Consider the following 20313-nt stretch of genomic DNA (forward strand, 5'->3'; position numbering starts at 1 on the left):
GGCACCGCCCCTCACGGGGCTCGGCCAGGCTTGGGGCGCCGCTGGGACCGAGCGGGCCGGGCTGTGCCCGGGGAATACCCGGGCCGGGGGTGCGGCCCCCCCCAGGAGCTGCCCCGGTGCCTGCGCGGTCGCCGTCCGGCGGCACAGCCCGTGGTGCGGGGCAGGCGGGGGCGGCGGCTCTGGCGGTGCCGATGGGTCACCGCCCGTGTGGACCTGCCCGTGCCGGGTCCGTCCGCATCCCCGCGGCGGGGGCGGATTTCTGCGCCGGTGTCCCTGTGTCGGTGTGTTCCCGTGCACACGTTTTGCAGTGACTCACACACACACAGACACACACACAGACACACAGGTGCCGTTGCCATCCAGGAAGCGCAGCTGGTTTGCCTCGCTGGCTGTTTATTTTCAGCTCTGAGCTGGACTGTGGTTTGTTTCCGTAGGCACAGGCCAAGGCTCAGGGCTACGGTTTTTCATCCTCGCAAGGTCCTGTGCTGCTGGGAGACGGCTTTAGAGCTGTTAACATCCTGCGAGGGTCTTACACAGGCACCTGTGTATGTGTGACCGTGTACTGCATCACAAACTGGGTACGTGTACTGAGATAAGTGTATCTCAGTGTATCTCAGTCTGAAATTATTTGTATTTTATCTGCTACCTGAGTTATCTACAAAACAAAGTGCTCTTTAACACTTTAGATTATGTGGTGAGTCAAGATGCTGATAAAAGTCAGCTTTGCTAGTGAAATGCTGTGACACAGCACATTGTTACTCTGTTCTGTGGGCCAAGGATCAGCTAAATTCATCCTCATAGTTTCAAATTATAAATTTGTGAAATTAAACTGTTGTGTGACAGTGAGAGTGAGAGTTAAATTGTCCCATGGGTAGCTGTGCAGGAGTTAAGCAACCTGATATCAGTGAGCCAGCATAGCAACCTGGCTTAAATTGCTCTGTATTTTTGGGTGGCTTCATGATTATTCCTTTTCAGGTCTGCATAAATATTTTCGGTGGTCCACAGTAACCTTCTAGCAAGAGCAGAGGTTTGAGTGCTCTGTCAAACTGGATCAAAGGCTTTCTGTTGCTGGTAGCTGCAACTTTGAATTAAACAGGCCACTGAATCCTAGGATATTGATCAGCCAGGACAGAAAAGGTGCTTAAGAGGAAATAAGACATCAGTGTGTGTATGCTTTCATGCTAATTATGTATTCAGAGTCTGAGCAAAGCACTTCAGGAAATTTAGATTATAGGTAGAAACATTGCTAGAGTTGTCAGTCTTTAATATTTATGATTCCTTGTGTTTCCTCATTTTAGTGAAAAAATAAAGGGGCTACTTCTATGAAGATAATTATAAATCAGGCATTCCATTATCCTTGCTATGGATCATTGCAAACTTGTTTTTATTGATTGTCCTTGTTGCTGCTTTTCATCATGAGCCTTTAACTGCTTCTAAAACAAAGAATTCCCCAAACAAACCCCACAAATTGTCACGTTATGTTGTTAGGCTTCTATGAGGGATCTTTGATTAGTTCTCTCACGTTTTGAAAACAGTAAATAGTGCTTTAAATGCTAAAATACTTGGTTTTCTTTGATTAATCCCCAGACTTGTGTTTAACATGCCTTTTATGCAAAGATCAGGACAAACAAAATAGGTTTGGGTTGATTGCAGTTTGTATCTGGCTGCATGTGAGAGTGATTCATCAGAGAAGGGTAGAGAGGGGTAGAAACCACTCTCTCGTAGTTCCTAGAAAGCAGTACCAGAACATGGCAAGGACCCCCTACACTGGCCCTGGTCACAGTTCACTTTTCAGGCAACTAATTCTCTTCAAGAGGGGAAGTTGAATTTCAACCCTAACAAGTGGGTTGAGGTGCAGGGTTGTTGGCAATTGCCACACTGGATAACAGAATTTCGGTGTGAGACTGGATTGTGTTTCAAGGCAGCTGCTGGACACTTGGAGTGACAAAGCAAATTAATTAAGTTCTGACCTTCTGAATAAACACATACAGTGATCTCATATGAAATGGAAAAAAACACAAGGAGGAGTCCTAAAATCTGTTGCCCACTCTCTGAAGGAGCAGAGGGCAGGGGTTCCAAGTGAATTCTGGAACTGTGAGATGGTTCAGTGAGTTTATAGATGGCTGGAATTCTCTGCAGTAGCAACTATTCATTCCAAGTAACTTCCAGTGGGGATATAGAACAATTGCCAAAATTGCTCATGAAAACCAAGATTACTTGAGTTATGGCTTGGTTGGTACATTGTTTATACTGTGTTCCAAGATAAATTTTCCAGCAAATTTCCACATTTTCTCCTTGTATTTGTAATGCAGGCGTGTTATTTGACATGTTAATTGTCCTTCTGTGGTACAGCCATTCTCTGGTTAGATTTTGGTTAACAGAATCTGTAACTCTGGATGGCTTTATGGGCTGCTGATTTTACAGCTGAGTCAGCTGGAAGGGATTGAGCTCTTTCACACACCAAAAGTACTAACATATTGTAATTTTTTTAAAAAGAGAGATATCAGTTGAATAGTTACATGACCACTTTTTATCATAAATATAATATATGCAAAATAGCTACTTATTTGTTGTTTGCTTGTTGTTTCTCTTTTCCTTAAGTAATAAAACCATGTTCCCATACTCAGCATTACCTGACATAGCCCCAAATATTTAGAATCACAGACTGTGCTGAGTTGGGAGAGACCCATCAGGATCACTGAGTCCAACTCCTGGCCCAGCACAGGACACCCCAAGGGTCACACCATAAATTCCTGGTTGTGCATATTAAATCATACATGCTCTGTGACTCTTGGGTTTATGAGATCAAACTGTGGCCTGCAGTATTTTGGGGTGTGTTCTTTTACACAAATGGATTGCTCTGAACTGCAACCAGAAGAATCTTGTAATAGTACACTGTTTAGTAATTCAGTCCAAAATGAACGTCATGCTGATTTAAGGATATCTGTGTCCAGAACTTTCTTTTTAAAGTTCAGTAGTGTCTGAACTAGTTAAAATGTTAATAGTTTTACTTTTAATTTGTTAGTGTTCTAAGGCCCTTTTGAGGAAAGTTACCTGAGTGTTTAATGTTTACAGGAGAGACATTTTGTGCTCTCTGTGGGTGGGGTATGGAACTCATTTGCAGAGGGGCAATAGAAATGGGTGTTTTGAAGCCTGTCACTGGTCAGCAGATATTCCTGCTGTCCACGGCACCTCTCTTTTCCATGTCTGTATGTCTGTATCCCATGTGAGCAGGAACTGGGGAGCAACATATGGACAGAGATGTTCTTTAAAGTAATGGTGACAATCAGGATTAATTGGGAAGCCCCCAGTTGTTACAGTGGGTTTTTCCTGGAGAGCCTTATGGGCTCTCTTTTCCACACCCAACCCTTTGTCCCTCAAAGCTGCAGTGGCCACAGCACTTGGAAGACTCTTGGAATCTTGAAAAATGATACCACTCAAGACCTATTCTAGCAGAAGTCTTGGTTCTGCCTGGTGTTCTGTTACTGTACTAGCACAAGTGGCAAGGAAACTGTTGAGCTATAGGGAAGTTGCTGTCAAATAAACAGGGATTAATTTGGGGGTTGAAACTTCTCCAACCAAGCATTTGTACTGAGTACTTCTCCTTATAAGGTTGCAGAACCTACCCTTGCTGTGAGAAAAATCGTGTCTCCTCCATGGTGATTCCCAGCAATGAAATAGCTTCTATTATTCAGTTGTTGGGCAGTCTATGACTCTGTCATGTGCGATGTTTCTTACCCAGTGTGGGTGTTAGATTTGTTATCAGCCAAGTCTCAGAACAAGCTAGTAATAAAAAAATTGTAATTGTGTTCATGAAGTTTTCCAAGTTATGTGTTTTGAATATTAGAAGCCATAAGCTGTTTGCAGTCCTTTCAGATGACTCAGTTGTGGATACTGCCTTCTTTGTCACTTGAAATGCTGTATTCATTTACATGGCTTAATCATCTTCTGAACGAATCAATGCAAATTCTGCTCTGCTTGGTTCCTAAAGGCTGTAATCAATCTTAGTCACTGTCAGAGACTGAAACAGTTAATGATTTATGCATTCTGGGAGACTTCTACAGGCTTTTGACTTTCTGGTGGGCAACTGGGCCCATCCCCCCCCCTCCTTCAGTGCAGAAGATGTCAAGACCCGAAAAGGCGGGAAGAGCTGAGTTTGCCACGCCCTCCTCGTGGACTCCGCGCCAAAAGAGGGGGACGCCAACCTATGGGGACGGCTCCCCGCCCTGGGGGAGGTGCTAAGTATATGAATTTTGACTGGTGACTTTGGGGGTTTGGCGGGGTTTTTGCTTTTCCTTCTCCCCCCACCACCTGCGGATCAAGACATCGCTGGATCCAGTGGGCGGTGATTATCTCATCTTCTTTTTTTTCTTGCTCTCCCTTACTCTCACCCTGTCTTTCTCTCCCCTATGCATTTTTCTCCTCCCTAGAAAGGTTACAGCACCCAAAAATGTTAACTTACCTACTGATTCAAAATTGTTAAAATAAATCTTATCCATATATGTTTTCATACACCGATTATTTAGTGTCGTTTCGCTGTAATCCACCCCAAAAGAATTTTTGATGGAACCTGAGTTACCCCCCTCTCCCCTTTTCCTGGGGCGGGTCGTAACAGTCACCCATCCCTTCTCCTTGTCTGTTCTAGAGGGAATGAAAGCCAGTCATTGCCCTGTTTTATCTCCTAGGGTGTAAGAGGAGACAGAGACCAGGCTGTTATAACCTGCCCCAGAAAGGAGGGGTAACCCAAGTTCTTATTAATAAATCCCTTGTGGTGGATTAGAGTGAAATGACACTGAACAATCGGTGTTTGAAAACAGGTATAGGTAGGGTTTATTTTAGAACAGTTTTGTTTCAAAGGTAAACAGGTATGTTGCCATTTTGGGTGTTATCATCTATATCTCTCATCTACAGCAATATGGTGTAAAGATAACCTTTAGGGAAAATCCATAAGGGAGAGAAAGGAAAGACAGGATAAGGGTAAGTAGTAAGAGAAAGAAAAGATGAGTGGAAAGATGTCTATAGTCACTGCCCACGAGGTCCAGCAATGGAACTTGGTAGTTGCAGCTTCCATGTCTGTGAGTTGAAGTGGTGGCCTTGATCCTTTGGGGGTGGGAGAGGGAAACCCCCACACTCCAAGGAGTTATGAGTTATTATATCCATGAATATTGTCTCGGGCCATGCCTCGAGCCTCCAATGGCTCCTGGGCCCGCACAGAGTTCCATGAGGGGCACAGGAAAAGGGTTTTCCTTTTCAGGATCGGCGGGGCAATGGGCTGTGATGGGCCGACAGCCGCATCTGCCCAGCCTGCAAAGTCCCCCAGCGATCCTGGAATGTGGAAATCATTAACCCTTTCAATCTGTGGCCCAGGCCAGTCACAGATCTCCCCAGGCACAGCTGCAGTCGGTGTCGAACACCGCAGAGCTGCTGGGGAAGCTGTACCAGGGTTATTTGGCGAACCCTCCCAGGCAGTGCCCTGCTCTGGGAGTCTGTGCTGCCCCGGGGGTCTGTGCTGCCCTGAGCCCTGCTCCAGAGGATCTGTGCAGCCCCTGAGGTCTGTGATGCCCTGTGCCCTGCCCTGGGGGAGTCTGTGCCATCCCTGGGGCTCTGTGCTGCCCTGTGCTCTGCTCTGGGGGAGTCTGTGCCATCCCTGGGGCTCTGTGCTGCCCTGTGCTCTGCTCTGGGGGTCTGTGCCATCCCTGGGCTCTGTGCTGCCCTGTGCCCTGCTCTGGGGGTCTGTGCCATCCCTGGGGCTCTGTGCTGCCCTGTGCTCTGCTCTGGGGGAGTCTGTGCCATCCCTGGGGCTCTGTGCTGCCCTGTGCTCTGCTCTGGGGGTCTGTGCCATCCCTGGGCTCTGTGCTGCCCTGTGCCCTGCTCTGGGGGTCTGTGCCATCCCTGGGGCTCTGTGCTGCCCTGTGCTCTGCTCTGGGGGTCTGTGCCATCCCTGGGCTCTGTGATGCCCTGGCCCATCTTGGCACTGCAGGTCGTAGCGGCACCTTCAGGAGGGGAGGGAGAGGGAGTGAGTGAAATACCTGTAACAGGTGCACTGCTCAGAATTCCTCTCTGGAATTTCCAGTGCAACCAGCATCCACAGAGCAGCAGTGTGCACATGGACTGAGGATTTACCACTTGGCCTGTGGCTGCATCTACCTGAAATATTGTTTAAAGTGCTAAAGGCTCTGGAAAGCAGCACTTGGAAATCTGCAGAGTTTGCTGACTTTTTATTCTTCTGAGTGATTAGTGTAGTACCTGCAAATTTATCAGACCTCCTAAAATCTGGGCTTGTGCAGTTTCCATATGTCTTTTTGAGCTCCCCTGGTATTGCCACAGTAGTCAGATTTTTTAATGGTAACTTTACCCTGGTACAGATTTCTGAGGGAGCTGAGGTCATTCTAATGTACTGGGGCCTTTAAAAATGCTGCTGCTGCACATCAATTAGGTAAAGGTTTTCATAGTGCCCAAGTTTCAGAGTTTTCTAAAGGTTTTTAGAGTGCCCAGGTTTTCAGAGCTGGTGGATTTAACTTAGGAATCAGTTTTATGCAGTGTAAATTTTCCTCCATATGGATAGGGGCTTTTTAAGTTTGTTAGATCAGTCTCATTGTTTCTCTTTCTGACTTAGTGGTGATGAATTGATAAATTGATAAAACTATATTTTAGTGTTATTGTAATAAACTGAAATAAAACTGTAAAGTACTCATCAGTATCAGCCTAGATATCTTTATATCGGTAAGCCCATATCAGATATCCAAATATGTTTTTTGAATATATATGTGTGTGTGTGTGTCTGTGAGATAAATGAATATATTTATGTCTGTGTGTATATATATACTTGTACATATGCATATCAGTATCTCCATTTGAAACATGTATATAATACCTTCTGAATTGTGTAAATAGATTAAATAGGGGCTGTGAATACTCACTCTCTTTTCAACATGTCTAGTGTCAGTGTTTACGGGGTAATTGCTGCTGCTTCTCCTGTGTGAAGTCTGAAAGATCCTCATGTGAGGTTAAAAAAGTGAAATGCCCCATTTTCTTCCTTTTGTACTGTAAAGATTTTATCAGCTCTAAAGAGTCTGTGTAGAGGTTTTCCAAGTTATCTTACACATCATAGCTTTCTTATTTCCCAAAGAGAGTTGCTTTAGCCCTGTGACTTAAGTAGATTTAGAATAAATCCCACAATTTTTTGCTATATGTAAAATATAGCACTGAAACACAACCAGCAAAGCTTCAGTTGAAGTGCACATTCCAGTTTTCCCAAATATAGATGAGAGTCTTGATATAACATATTGGAAAAATGTAACCAAAATCATCTTTCTGTTTAATTCCAGTACTTTCTCTATGGTTTCTTTGCCTTAGTTGAGCTGCCTCTGGAAGATTTAGACAAATAAGGAGCAAGAAGATATGTAAAAGGAGAAAATCTGGTAAGAAAATGCCTTTTAAATTTTTTTCCTGTGCGTAGAATAGTATTTTTGTTTTCATTTCATAGGTAGCATATTCAGTGTGATTTTTGATCCATTGAACTTTTAGTATAAGAACAAAGAGCAATTTTGTGACACTCGTGTGCCATCGATGGCTGTAAATTATTTGAAATAGAGGCACAAATGCTGTGCAGGTTTCATTACACAAGGCTGGGATGAAAAAGATCTCTGTAGTTTTGGAATATATTGTGAATCTGCTGAGCACTTGGAGTTACTGATTTGTTCTTCCAAATGAGACTAACATTAGGCAGGAATACTGGATTTCACTTCTGAAGCAAAACTCTTTCCCACTCAGGTCAGTAAGTCTTTATGTTATTTACCATACCATACCCAATGAATTTTAATGCAAAATAGAATAATATATCATGATTTCTAAATTTCTCTTACTTCCTTGAAGATGGCTAACAGATTGCCAGAGAGTTTTTAATTTTGTTTTCATTTAGTACTGATTTTGTTGAGACTTTCTTCTTCTTTTTTAAAACTATCTCACAAAGACCTTCTCAGACTTTCAGGAACAGAAAAGGAATGGTAGGGAAAAAGACCCATGAGGGGATTTGATTTCATTATTTTGTTTCAGTTGCTTAATTTACAGATTTTTTCTTTTTTATTTTATTGCACTTTGATAGGATGAAGCCATCCAAACAACCAAAGGTGTTAGTCAAATTTTAGTTTACATCAAAATTCATCATGACTTTAGGAGAACAGAAGGAAGAGAACCTCTGTCAAGTTTCAATATAAATAATGAGCTGTGACTTTGGGAGCTGTAGTAGCAGGAAACTCCAGGCAGATCTAAAAATGATTAATCACAGTGAAGAAATCAAATGGGGAGTGTGTTTCCAGTGTGCAAAAGTGTAGTAACTTCAGGGTCTTGTCGATAGAAATCAATGTACATCTTGTGGCGTCTGACACTTCACGACAGAAAACCTGTGTGAGGGCTCTGGCAAGAACTGGCAGTGACTGGGAGCTTGTTTGGAAAATGGCTCTATCCCATCCCACTCCCGAGGGCTCGCTGTGGAAGGTGACCGGCTCGGAGGAGCTCTGCTCCCCGAGGGTTTGGAGCAGCCACTAGGTGACAATGTCGGGCTGGTTTCAGAGCCGTCTGACAAAGCTGTTCCTGGAGGCAAAGGAAACCCTCCAGGGCCTCTGAGGTCCTGCCTGTGCTCAGTTTGTGTTCTCTTACGGACTGAGATTGCCCCTTTTCCTTCAGGTTGTAATTACTGCTGGTTTAGTTTTGGTCTTCCAATAATTCAGATTTTGGTAAGTGCATCTGAAAATTAAATGACTGGTTTCTGCAGTTGCCTTGCAGACTCAGGGAAGTCAAACATGGCCTCACTTCTAAGTGCTCTGCTGTCTTGAGGGCAGGCTTGGATGGTGTGGCCATTGCCACTTAGTTCTGCTGCTTTGCACTACTATTGATAGGAGAGGGTTACAAAGGTGGGTTTTATTTGGATGTGTCAGGTTCCATAGTCCTTCTCTGTGGTCATAAGAGACAAGGTATGTATCCTAGTCAAAACCTAAATTATTAATTTAGAGGAAAACCCCTTTTGACTCCTAAAGAGGAGACAAGGAAAACAATTCAAGGAGCTATAGGGAGGCTGTGATCCATCCATGCTGACACTTCCTTTCCTAGAGATCAAGGCCATTAAAGGGCTTCATGAGAATTTTTTTCCCCTGGACTAAGATGAATGCCCTGGATTTCCTATTCCTTAATATTCTTCCAAGGGAAGAGGCCTCAATCCACTTTTTCCAGACAATGTCCTTATGAAATCAGCACCATTCCACTCCCAGCTGCAGGTTGTCCAAGGCCTGGTGGTCAGACGAGGAAGTGCCAAGCAAACCCAAATGAATCGACCGAGCTTCTGGGAGGCAGCTCAGATTTATTTGCCTACAGTGCCCTTGCCATGGCAGTCGGGAGCTGTGCCTGCTGCAGTGACATCAGCACTGCTGCCCGGGGTGTCATAGTTTGAAATTGGCCCCCTTGAGAGTTCGAGGGGCTCAGAGGTGTTTGGGTGCCAGGGCAGTGTTCCCTGGAGAGCCAGTCACTGTCCATGTCGTTCGCTTCTGCTCAAAATCACATATCACAGCACGGGAAGCTGTTGGCAGGGCAGTCTCGGTTGTTTTGCTGTTCGTGTCTGCTGCCTGTAGGTGGACAAGGCCAGGGGGTGGCTGGGCTCCCTCTCTTCCCCTCCGGGGGGGAGAGGGGAGCCCTGCGACCCCCCAGCTCAGCCTTTGGCTAGAGTTAGAGTCAGCATTTGGAGTGTGTGCTGTGAAGGAAGGGATTCACAGCACCTGAGGTAAGAGGAGAGAGGCAGGCTTTGCAGCCCAGCCTTCTTCCCCCTCCAGAAAAGGTTCTGCAGTGAAGATGTAGAGGAGGGCTTTTCTTTCCCTCCACTGTGAGTGGAGGAGGGGCTCAGAGTTGAGCTGAGCGAGGAGACTGGGCCGTGGAGGTAGGTCTGGCACTCGGGAGGAGTCCCAGGTGAAATTGGAGATGAGCCAAGAGCTCGAGGGTTGCTGCTGAAGCTGAGCGGGGGCAGCCGAGAACTGATGTGGAGGAAGGAAGATTCCAGGCCGTGGGCGCTTGATAAGCTGCACTGCAGCAGCCTACGGACCGAGGTGGGACACCGAGAGGGAGATCACCAGCAGCAGGAGAGCAAGGACTCAAAGCTATCTTCTTGGACTTCATGAGGAGGAGAGACTACAACAAACAACTGCTGGACTTGGTGAGGAGGGGAGTGTTCAGGAGCCCAGAACACTCCCACAGCAAAAGACTGTGTTACATGTCAGCCTTAAAGGCTGCTCCTGGACTAAAGTTAAAGGAGGGGCTTGAAAGGACTGACTGATAGCAATGTAATATATATATATATATATATATATATGTATATATATATATATATATATATATATAGTTGCCTTTAGTTTGTATAGTATTTATTTGTGTAAATAAATGAAAGTTTCTCTCCGGTGTTAGGATAAATTGTTGAGAAGGGGTGGGGGAAGCCTAAAAATTGGATTTTAGATTTCTAATGTGGCTCAAACTGCCACAGGGGGAAATCCTTGGATCAGCTGGGAATACTGCAGAGAGGGCACTGAGAGAGGCCACCTCAGGAGCAAAGTCCCCGTGGGCAGGAGCTCAGGATAAACAGCAGCCATGTGGCCATCATGGAACTGAAGCAATTGGTTGGCACACCCCCGTTATTGAGTGGAATCTAAATTTTGTTGGAATCAATGTAACAGCAAATGTTTCTAGCAAATTACTCGGAGCACTTTGGGAAAGTGTTTTGTGTAGTGCTCTGAAGAGAAAAAGCATAAAGATAAACAGCATTACTAAGGCAAATTTAGCATTACTAAGCCTTACAATCAACTTAGCACTGTCAAAGGAGTCATTGGGTAGGAATTGTTAATTTTTCAGTGCAGTCATTTCACCTGTTGGCAGGCAAAAATAAAATCATGTAATTCAGCTGTAAATCATAACCGACAAGTGTGTCAGCCTGAAGAGTCCCAGTTTTGTGAAGCCTAAAATTCTATGTTAATAATTCCTAAAACAGTGCATTTACACATAAAGCCAGTATGAGAATGAATGTATATTGGCTAATTAGTTTAGAGTACAAGAGTGGGAGCAGCTTAGACCAACTAACGAGCTTGTTTCACTGCATTCTGCATGTATTTTGTATATTCAATTAATATTTAGATCTTACCATATATGTTTGCTAGTTCAATAATAAAAGACATTTCCTGTTCAGCTGAGAGAGTTCCTCTCTGTTTCTGATCCTCTTAGGCTGGGAATATTCTTGGTCTTTTGCTGTTTGAAGCTTCCTGTTGGATGAGTTATTCTCTTTTTGGAGTTATTCTAGTAGCATTAATGCAATTCCATATGTGGTCAGTGCAAACAGTATCTGTGTAACTAAGATGGAAAAAGGTAAATGCAGAGCAAGCTTGTTAACTTTGTGATGTGTTTCATTCCTTAGAGCAAAGCTGTACTTAGTCTTTAGTATGAATTTAATGTGAACTAATTTTCCATAGGTTGAACAAGCCTTGGGATAGGCAAAGGTTTACAGTCAAATCCAAGTTAGATATCACTGCGAGGCCAGTTGTTAGTGCAAATTCAAAACTACTTCTGACAGAGACTTACATTTTAGAGAAGACCCTCGGAACTGTGAAATGCCATGTACCCGTGTCATGGAGCTTCCCAGAGCTCCTGGGGAGGACTGGGCTGGTACTCAAAGCATGGGAGTTAGTCTAAGATGAAAGAAAAAGCTGTTTTCAGATTGTTTCCTCCGTGCTTTGTGGGGAAAAGAAAGGTGTTGAGTACACTTAGATCTCACTCATTTGTCTGAAGCATGTGGAATTTGAAACACATGAGAAACGTATATTCTGAAAATATCAACATTTTTAGAACATGGAGGGGAGATCAAGCAAATTCAGTGAATCCACGGGATGTGGTATGTGTTTTTTCCTGAAAAAATATTGTAATTTTACTCTTCTGAAGAAAATAACTTGCATCACAGACATGCACTCGTGCTTGTCTTTTGCAAGCAGACACTCCTGCCAAGGTAGGAAGGCTCGAGCTGCTCCTTTCTCAAAGCCGTGTAGTTTTGTAAAATCCTGCGCCCTCCCTGCCAGCGGCGGGTGTCCCCTGAGCGCAGCGGGAAAGTGCGTATTTTCCATTAAAAATAAACACAAAGCAGCCATATGAGCTGTCCGTGGCAGTGCCAGCGTTTCCTCCCTTGCTTTCCTGCTCTGCCCCACCCTTGGCATCCCGGCTCCGTGCCCCTCGGGCAGCTCCTCCCCGCGCTTCCCGCGGCTGCTGCGGTTTCCGAGGAGCACCAGTGACCCCCGCAGGCTGCTGCTGCTGCCCGAGGGACATTGTGCGGCCCTTTCCTTTCTGCTTTTCTTTCAGAGTTTTCTTCCTTGGTGCCTGCACTCTTGTAAATGAGCAAAAGTGCTTTAATTCTTCAGTACTTGTCTCCTTCTCGCAAAGAAAAGTGTTTGTAGCTGAGTTCAGGAGGCGGCTCCAGGGTGGCTGCACTCAGGAATGGCATCACGGGTGCCAGGCCAGTCTGGCTGCACAGTGCACAGAGGGACAGAGCACTTGTGCCTTTCAGCCAGCTCTGAGCTGAGACAGGGTGATTTTTAGGGGTTGAGCTGCTTTGAGCCTGCACAGACCCATCCCCAAGAGTCCCCCCCTGTGCCCCAGAGGATCAACCAAACCCTCCTGGAGCTCTGGCAGCCTTGGGGCTGTGCCCACTGCCCTGGGGAGCCTGGGCAGTGCCAACCACCCTCTGGGGGAAGAACCTTTTGCTGAGATCCAACCTGAGCCTGCCCTGACACAGCTCCAGCCATTCCCTGGCTGCTGTCCCTGGTCACAGAGAGCAGAGATCAGTGAATTACCTTCCATTAATAGTATGATGGCCCTTCAGCACAACGGAGAACAGCACTGCATGATGTGTGCCAGCCCCTCAAACTTCCCTGATCCATGAGCTCAAACAACAGATCTGGAAAAAACTTAACTACAGACGCCGGGCAGAAACCAAGCACAAAGCTAAGCAGAAATCATTCAGCTTGAGCAGTGCTGTTTGCTACAGTGTTAAGAAAACATTGAGCATTTCAAGAAAAAGGTGGTGATTCACATGCCTTTCCATTTAATAAATGAAACCTGCAACTATTTTACCCATGAATTGAACTGCAGTTTACACAGACCTGCTCTGTGTGCTGCAGGGAGCTGGTTTTGCTCAGTAATCCTGAGTCCGATTGCTTGCCTTGCCAAATGTGGACCCAAACCTCCCAACTTCTTAGTTGTGCCCTGTCCCAGCAGTTACACCTCTGTCACCAAAGAAGGTGAGAGCAAATCTAGGCAGTAGTTTGCCCTCTTGCAGGCACGATGCAGTAACAGTTTCTGGGATCTTCCCAGAGCTCTTTGGGAATGCTGCCTGCATGTTCCACTGAGATAGCTGATGTGTTTTCCTGTCTTTGTACATTGTTACAACTGTGGGTTCGTTATGCCATTTGATGGGGTATGTGGCATGACACAGTGACCTTGCCAGATAAACACTGAATGTTGTCTTTGAGCTTTCAGTTGGCTCAGTTAGCAGTTCTAGCTGGCCCCTTTGCAGAGTTTTGTGTTTTTTTAGGTAAGAACCAAATGGATGAAAAGTGATAAATACAATACTCTTTTAGTAGAATGTGAATTATTGCCATGGAAGAAATTCCCTCTTCTTTCCTCTTACAAGGACAGAAAATACGTTCTCTCAATTATTTTTTTCCTGTGTTCTGTGTGTCTTGTTTGATATGTTGGTTGGTGCAAGCAGAAACGTTTGCTAATTGCTTATTTTTGTGTATTTGTACCACTGAAGCCATACAGTAAAACAGTTTACTATTTTATGCATATCTAGTTTATAGGCACAAAAGAGAGTGGTAAACGTATAGTGTTAATGATTTATTTTATTTTGGGAAAACAAGAAATATCATTTAGGAGACTCTCCATGGGAGTTTGCAGAGTGCAATATTTTGCACCCATACAAAAATGTAGTTGTCTTTTAAAAAATTGGACAGCTCAGTGCAGGAGAATTTTCTAAAATTATCTTGGTGTGTACAGCACTACGTTCCTTTGTGTTTATTTGAAATTCTGTCCTGCAGAGGTTATTAATGTAGAATAAAACTAGAGGAGTGAGGGATGGTTGACACACTGTTTCAGTGTATAATTATTTTCACTCTTAGATTTTGAGCCCTTTTCCTAGTCTGATGTTTTAATTTCTGCTCCTAATCCTTTGTTTAGAAATTTCTCTTTGTGTAGATTCATACAAACTGCGATCTTGTAATTCCTTAAATTTCTCTTTTTAAAAGAAATTTATCTCCTTTTAAGATCTATTTTCTGATCCTTTATTTGCATTACTGTTGTTTTTCTGATTCTTCTGCGGCTGATTGTTCCTGATTTGTAGACACTGATGCTGAATTACTGTAGCTTATCTGAACATGGAAGTAAATAAGTCTTTCTATCCCTAAGTGATGCTCCCTATTTTAACAAGAAAAGGTGCTGTTAGCCCACTGCTGCAATGTCATACCAGGGAGATCATCGTTACTGGATTGTGTGACTTGTCTGCATTGAGTCCTCAGCTCATCTTTCCTCTCTAGCTGTGCAGTCTTGCTTTTGATTGCTCAGCACTCCAGGTGACCCAGAGCTCTGTGCACTCACTCTTTCCCTCTTCTTGTTCCCCTCTGTGTATCACGTGCAGATTTTCCCATTGCAATGGGTGTGTTGTCTCCCAGACCATTAATTATGTCTCAGGGAAAGCACCTGGGTCTGTTCCTTCCCTTTTCCCAGTGTGAAGCCCTAAGCTACACCTTATGGCTGATCTGTGTAACCCTCTACCCCTGGTGCGTGTCCTTGCCCCAAATCTCTCTGTGCTTCACAGGTTCTTCCAGCAGACCCACCGGGGGTTTAGTGGCTGTTTCTGGTGTCACGGGACTCGCCCGGAAGGGGCATGGATTTGGGTTGGCGAGGGGTGGTGTATCAGACTGGCCTTCCCTGCGGGTGCAGGAGGGGGACCAGCAGTGAAGGTGTCACAGGCAGGAACACATCTCCTCTAAAGCTGTCTCAGAATGTCACCAGCAGTCAGCAGTGAAGTTTGACTCCATATTGCTGAAATGCTCTGACGGGGGCAAGAGGGACCTGGAAATGTCCCTGTGAGCTTCTGCTGTCTTTGACTTGGGTGTTTGTGGCTTCTCACAGCAGCGACAGCGCGCGGCCATTGTAGCACCACCCATGAGGAACAGGTTCAGCCCCAGCCCTGTGGGGAGAGGCTGAGCTGCACCAAGGAGCCCACCCAGCTCACAGGGAGCTTGGTGCAGAGCCAAACAGCCTTTGGCACCTTCACCAGGTGGCCTCTAGAACCGAGCTCAGGTTTGGAGTCAGGAGGAGCGTTTGCAAATTGTGTCTTCAACTGAACTGCCAACAGTAGATTAATTTTAGATCTTCAGAGCTCTCCCATCTCACTGGCCTGACTTCACCAGAGCAGGTGGAGTCACAGCAGGAATTGCTGGCCTTGGACTCTTGGGATTTAGGCTGGGGAGAAAACAATTGCTTGAGTTACCACAACAGTTTTTCTATGAGGATGGGCACACAAGAGGAGAAGGGAAGAGTGTACATCCTCTCAAAACTGTTACACATCAAATCCAGAGCATCAAATGTCTGTAGTAAAACTGCAAGACAAGTTCTGGAAATGTCTTAGAATTTTAATCAGAAGCGTTTAGAATTGTGTAAGAGAAAGTTGGGCGAGTATGAATGTTCAATAAACGTCCATTATTTCGATTTCACATAAAATGCTTTTTTATTTTTCACTCTCCAGAAAATTCAATAATATTTAAGATTATTTTTACTGGTTATATTCTCTTTACCAGTCCAACTTTAAATGTATTCAGTAAGGGATGCATTCAGTGGCTGGTCTATATAATCATAATGGTTTTGCTGGCAGAAAACTCCTGAAGCTGGGGAAGAGGTGGCTGAGTTTGTCTGCACACAAGAATGGTCCTACCAAGCCCAGTGGGACACAGAGAGGGTAAGGGGTTGCAAACTCATAGAACTTGTGAATGAGAAAAGAATTGCTAAAATAGTACAATTGATGTTCATCTCCATATATTAAAAAGTGTAGGATTTGGGGATGTAAATCTGCTTGCTATAAGAGCTGAGAATTCAGTGGAAAATGCTAAGTTGAATGATTTAAAAAAATTTAAAAAAAAAATTTAGAAAAAAATTTAGCAGAAATGCTCTTCACATGAGTAGTGGCAGCAGAATGAACCTTGCCTGTCAACACCTCACCAGGAGTCCCTCATTCAGGCAAGCTTGTCCATCCCAGGACCCAGCCTTTGAGCCCTGCGAACTGTTTGTAGCAGTCACCATTCAAACCAGTGTTGCCAGTGCACTTGCTTTGCTCGTAGAGGAGTTGGATGTTTCTGTTCCAGCTGTGGCAGTGCCCAGCTCAGTGTGCCTTGTGGCTTTTGGAGTTGTGTCTCCTCAGCAGGCGGCCCCTGGCACCGTACCGGCCGAGGTTCAGTTGGCAGACGAGCTTTTTGGAGAATTTCAGAGCCCATGCTACTAAAAGAAGTGTAATTATTGCTCCAGCAATTAAAATGAGGTCTCGCCAGAAGAACCCCAGACACCTGACTGGGAGAAGCCTCTTGCACATCCCCAGCTCGTTCCCAGTCAGCTCTGCCAGGGGCTTCATCCTGATGGGAGCTGGGCTGGCACACCTGACGCTGGCAAGGGAGGGTGCAGACAAGTCTTGCAGCCAGAGCTTCAGGTACAGGATGTGACAGTCGCAGTGCCAGGGGTTCCCAGCCATGTCCAGGCGCTCCAGGCCGGGCAGGGTGTCCAGGACTCCCGCGGGGACGCGGCTCAGGCTGTTGTTGCTGAGGTCCAGGCTGCGGGTGTCCCGGGGCAGGCCGGGCACTGCCCGCAGCCCCCGCGAGCTGCAGTCCACGTGCAGCCCCCGGGACCCTCCCGGGGACCCGCAGCTGCAGGAGGAGGGACACGCTCCCCCTTGGATCACCGGGAAGAGCAGCGTGGCAAATCCCACCGCAGAGATGAACCGCAGCCCGCGCATCCTTCAGCTGCCCAGGGAATGACAAGAGGGATCTGATCAGCGGCATTCCTGAGCACGATCCCAAGGGCACAACTACGGCACAGTTCCTTCTTTCCCAGGACTGCCCCCGAGGCTTAGGTTTTTGGAATAAAATCGTTAGCTGTCTGCATTCTTCCTGACATCCCCACAAATGCACTGGACAGAGCACAGTGCTGCTGTTTTGTCTCTGGTTCTATGTTTTTCCGTCATAATTGTACAGAATAGGTAATTGTTCAAAGTTCTGGAACACATTGTCACCAAAAGACAATGGTGAAAGCTAGGTTAGTTTCAGGCAAAGGTTTTTATTCCACTTCAGTATCTTCACAGATCTAGTGTTAAAATTGTGGGTTGGAATCACTTTTCAAAATGAGGCTTTAGGAATTGAATAGTTCTAAATGTCTAAACATCTTTTTTCTGACAGTATGAAGATTCTAACCAGGAAATACCTATTTTTATGTGACAAAAAGTTCTTTTTGCCACCTTGTAGCTTCATGCACCTCTGATAACAGACAGTTTAAGATCTGGAGGAATAGAGAATTGGAAACTTTGCATATCTGGTACTGCTTGTCCTTTAGGGATAAAATAAACATGCCAGCAGGTTATTATGCCTCTTGCTATGTCATTCCTCCTTCTGGAGGGTGGATCCCACTAGACTTCCATCTTGGTCCCTTCTGTTTGGCAGTTTAAAACCTCTAAATTTATTCCCTTCCTGCATTCCCTACTACTTCTCTGCATTTAAAAATACATTGCAAATCTTTGCACAGGACTAGAGTTTGAAATACAAATTCACTTGAATAAGTTGGGGAATTTCCAATCTTGAAGCCATCTTTCTTTATGATTTTAATACATCCTAGAATTAAAATATATTTCCTCCTTTTTCCCCCCCAAATAAACCAAATATAGAGTGAAAGAATACAGTGTGGTTTTTTACATACGAAGGCAATAATGAGATAAAATTACACTAATGTAGAATGAAATTTAGAAAAATAATTGTTCAAAATGGTTTCAAGTGTAAAGATATTTTAGAACTAAAAAAAAAAGTTTTCCTCTTAAAATAAGGTGAGACAATTTTTTCTCCAGTAAGTTTCATCTAATAAAGACTGAAATTATAGGGAAAAATGGATTGATTTTGTTTTAAATTAATTTGCTTCTATTTACTTTCAAGGATTATGTAATTAGCTTTTCAAAATTAAGTTAGGCAGGTTTAGACTCCTCATCTAAATACTACATTCCTATATTTTGAGTTGGATTAACGCTGCATAAAATTATAAACTTCACAGAGAAGCTGAAATAGTGATCTTCACCTATGTCTGTCAGCAAGTATTTATTCTATCTTTGCTCTGATTCTAGATACTTATCTGTGAGTTTTCAAGAAATCAACTCAAGTTATTGTTTTTCAAGCAAACATCTTAAAGGGACAGACTATGACATCTGACAAAAAAAGTTAAATGATATCTAGAGAAAAGATGTTCTCTCCTGATTTAATATGGAAACAGCAAGAAATCCAAACTCAAATAGGAACAAGAACTGTGGCAAAAATGCAGAGGGGGAGAGCTGGGAAGTGCCTGAGTGCCCCTTACCCTGGTGGGTTCCTCCTGGTTCCTCTCCCGTGCCTGGTGAAGTGCTGGAGCAGGCACAGCAGTGCAGGGGCTGCTGTGGGAAGAGGCCCTAAGGAAGTGTGGGAAGGAAGAGGAGCTTTTTCTGTGCCCGGTGGGAAACCCTCCCCCTGGGAGATGCGTGTGTGGTTGGCTGGTGTGACAGCACACAGTGCTTGGGGCAGTCTGGGTGTTGCTGCAGCCAGGAGGAAACACTTTTGAATCCTTCCTTTACTGCTGATGTGTTTTTCCTATTACATCTGATGATATCTGGAAAACCTCATCTGAAATCTAGTGAGGTTTTTTCCCTCAGCTATAAAAATCTACAGGTATAAAAGTTACTCTGGGCTTCAGATGCTGGCACACACAAGCCCCAGCAGGACATGAGGGAGCTGAAGTTTGCCCATGAAGTGGAGCTTCAGTTTTTGTCGGTCAGGTGGGTTTGATATCTGCCTGCCCACTGCTTAAACAAAATTTGTAAAAACACACATCAGAGTAACTATGACAGTGAGATGAGCTCAACTCACACTAGTCAAATGAGCTCTTTGATGGATAGGGAAATATTAATGCCATCGACTGGAATTGAAGGAGTTGAAATAGTGTTGAAGTCACCCAAAATACAGGAGTTAGTTCTGGTCACCCATGTTCTTAAAAGTTTAAGCCAACAAGTGAAAGGAAGGTTTCTGTGATGATCAGGGACTTGGAGAGGTGATTTTATGTGAGGAGGGAGAGAGTGACCTGTACCTTTGGTGTCAGTAAAGAACCCCTGAGCTAGAGGGACTCAGACACCACTTCAGGTGTGAAGAAGGAAGGATGGGGTGGGGGTGTATCAAAGCACCAATCCCTATTTTGGTCCATATGATATTTTGTGAAATTTAATTTCCTTGCAGTGTTCTAGCTTGGTTTGGAGTTCAGACCCAGATTCCAAGACAGTCAGGGAAGGTGCACTGGGAAGGGCTCCTGGTCAAGGCTCCCCTCAGCCAGCAGAGCCCAGAGCACAGGGACAGCCTTGGCACATATATGGCCTGTTTTCCCAATCCCAGGAGCTGGGGTCAGCTCAGAGCAGGATTATGATCCTGCAGATTCTTCACAGTCAGGTTGCTGGAGGATATCAACTGCTGAATAATAGACATGTGACACTCTCTGTGTGCATTTTGCTGGAAAGGCAGGAATTCAGGAGGATGCAGGTTTATAATATACAGGTACCTCTTCAACTGGCTATGTAAAAGAAAAACAAAACCAGGATTTTCTTTTAACTTTTCTTCCAGTATGCAAAATTCTGGGGTAGAATTGAACTAACTTTTCCTTTGCTTTAGCTACCTGTCATGAACACACCAGAATTCAGATAGCAGCTGACATTTGGAAACCTGGTTGGTTGTGGAGCTGATGTTTAATTCAGGCCAGCTCTATGTAGAGTGTTGTTTTGGGGACAGGCTCTGAGCTGTGTTCTGCACTGGGGAATGAAATCCAGGGGAGATTCTGATGTTGCAGATGTGCAGCAGAGCCATGTTTCCAAGCTGTTGTTCCTTGGAAATTATAACACAAGGAAGGGAAATTTCCTGGGAGGAAGGGAAATTTCTGACATGTAAATTATTCTGGTAGCAATTCTTACTGTTTAATTCTTAC

The 20313-nt window shown here is 44.7% G+C and overlaps 1 protein-coding gene and 1 long non-coding RNA gene across 2 annotated transcripts; one reads left to right on the top strand and one right to left on the bottom strand.

The window, feature by feature from the left end:
- The first annotated feature begins 14 nt into the window (after positions 1 to 14).
- Positions 15 to 10355, top strand: LOC135420480 (uncharacterized). The gene is made up of 3 exons (XR_010433534.1): positions 15 to 578; positions 7329 to 7421; positions 8105 to 10355. It is a non-coding gene; the product is annotated as an uncharacterized LOC135420480 (long non-coding RNA).
- A 3543-nt stretch (positions 10356 to 13898) lies between these two features.
- GP9 (glycoprotein IX platelet) lies at positions 13899 to 18791 on the bottom strand. The gene is made up of 2 exons (XM_064667998.1): positions 18673 to 18791; positions 13899 to 17081 (listed from the first exon to the last, which is right to left on the bottom strand). The coding sequence occupies exon 2, from the start codon at positions 17072 to 17074 to the stop codon at positions 16451 to 16453; it is 624 nt and encodes a 207-aa protein (XP_064524068.1). The 5' UTR covers positions 17075 to 17081; positions 18673 to 18791; the 3' UTR covers positions 13899 to 16450.
- Between the last annotated feature and the right edge of the window lie 1522 nt (positions 18792 to 20313).

Source organism: Pseudopipra pipra, chromosome 11 (assembly GCF_036250125.1).
Source record: "Pseudopipra pipra isolate bDixPip1 chromosome 11, bDixPip1.hap1, whole genome shotgun sequence".
NCBI classification, from domain to species: domain Eukaryota; kingdom Metazoa; phylum Chordata; class Aves; order Passeriformes; family Pipridae; genus Pseudopipra; species Pseudopipra pipra.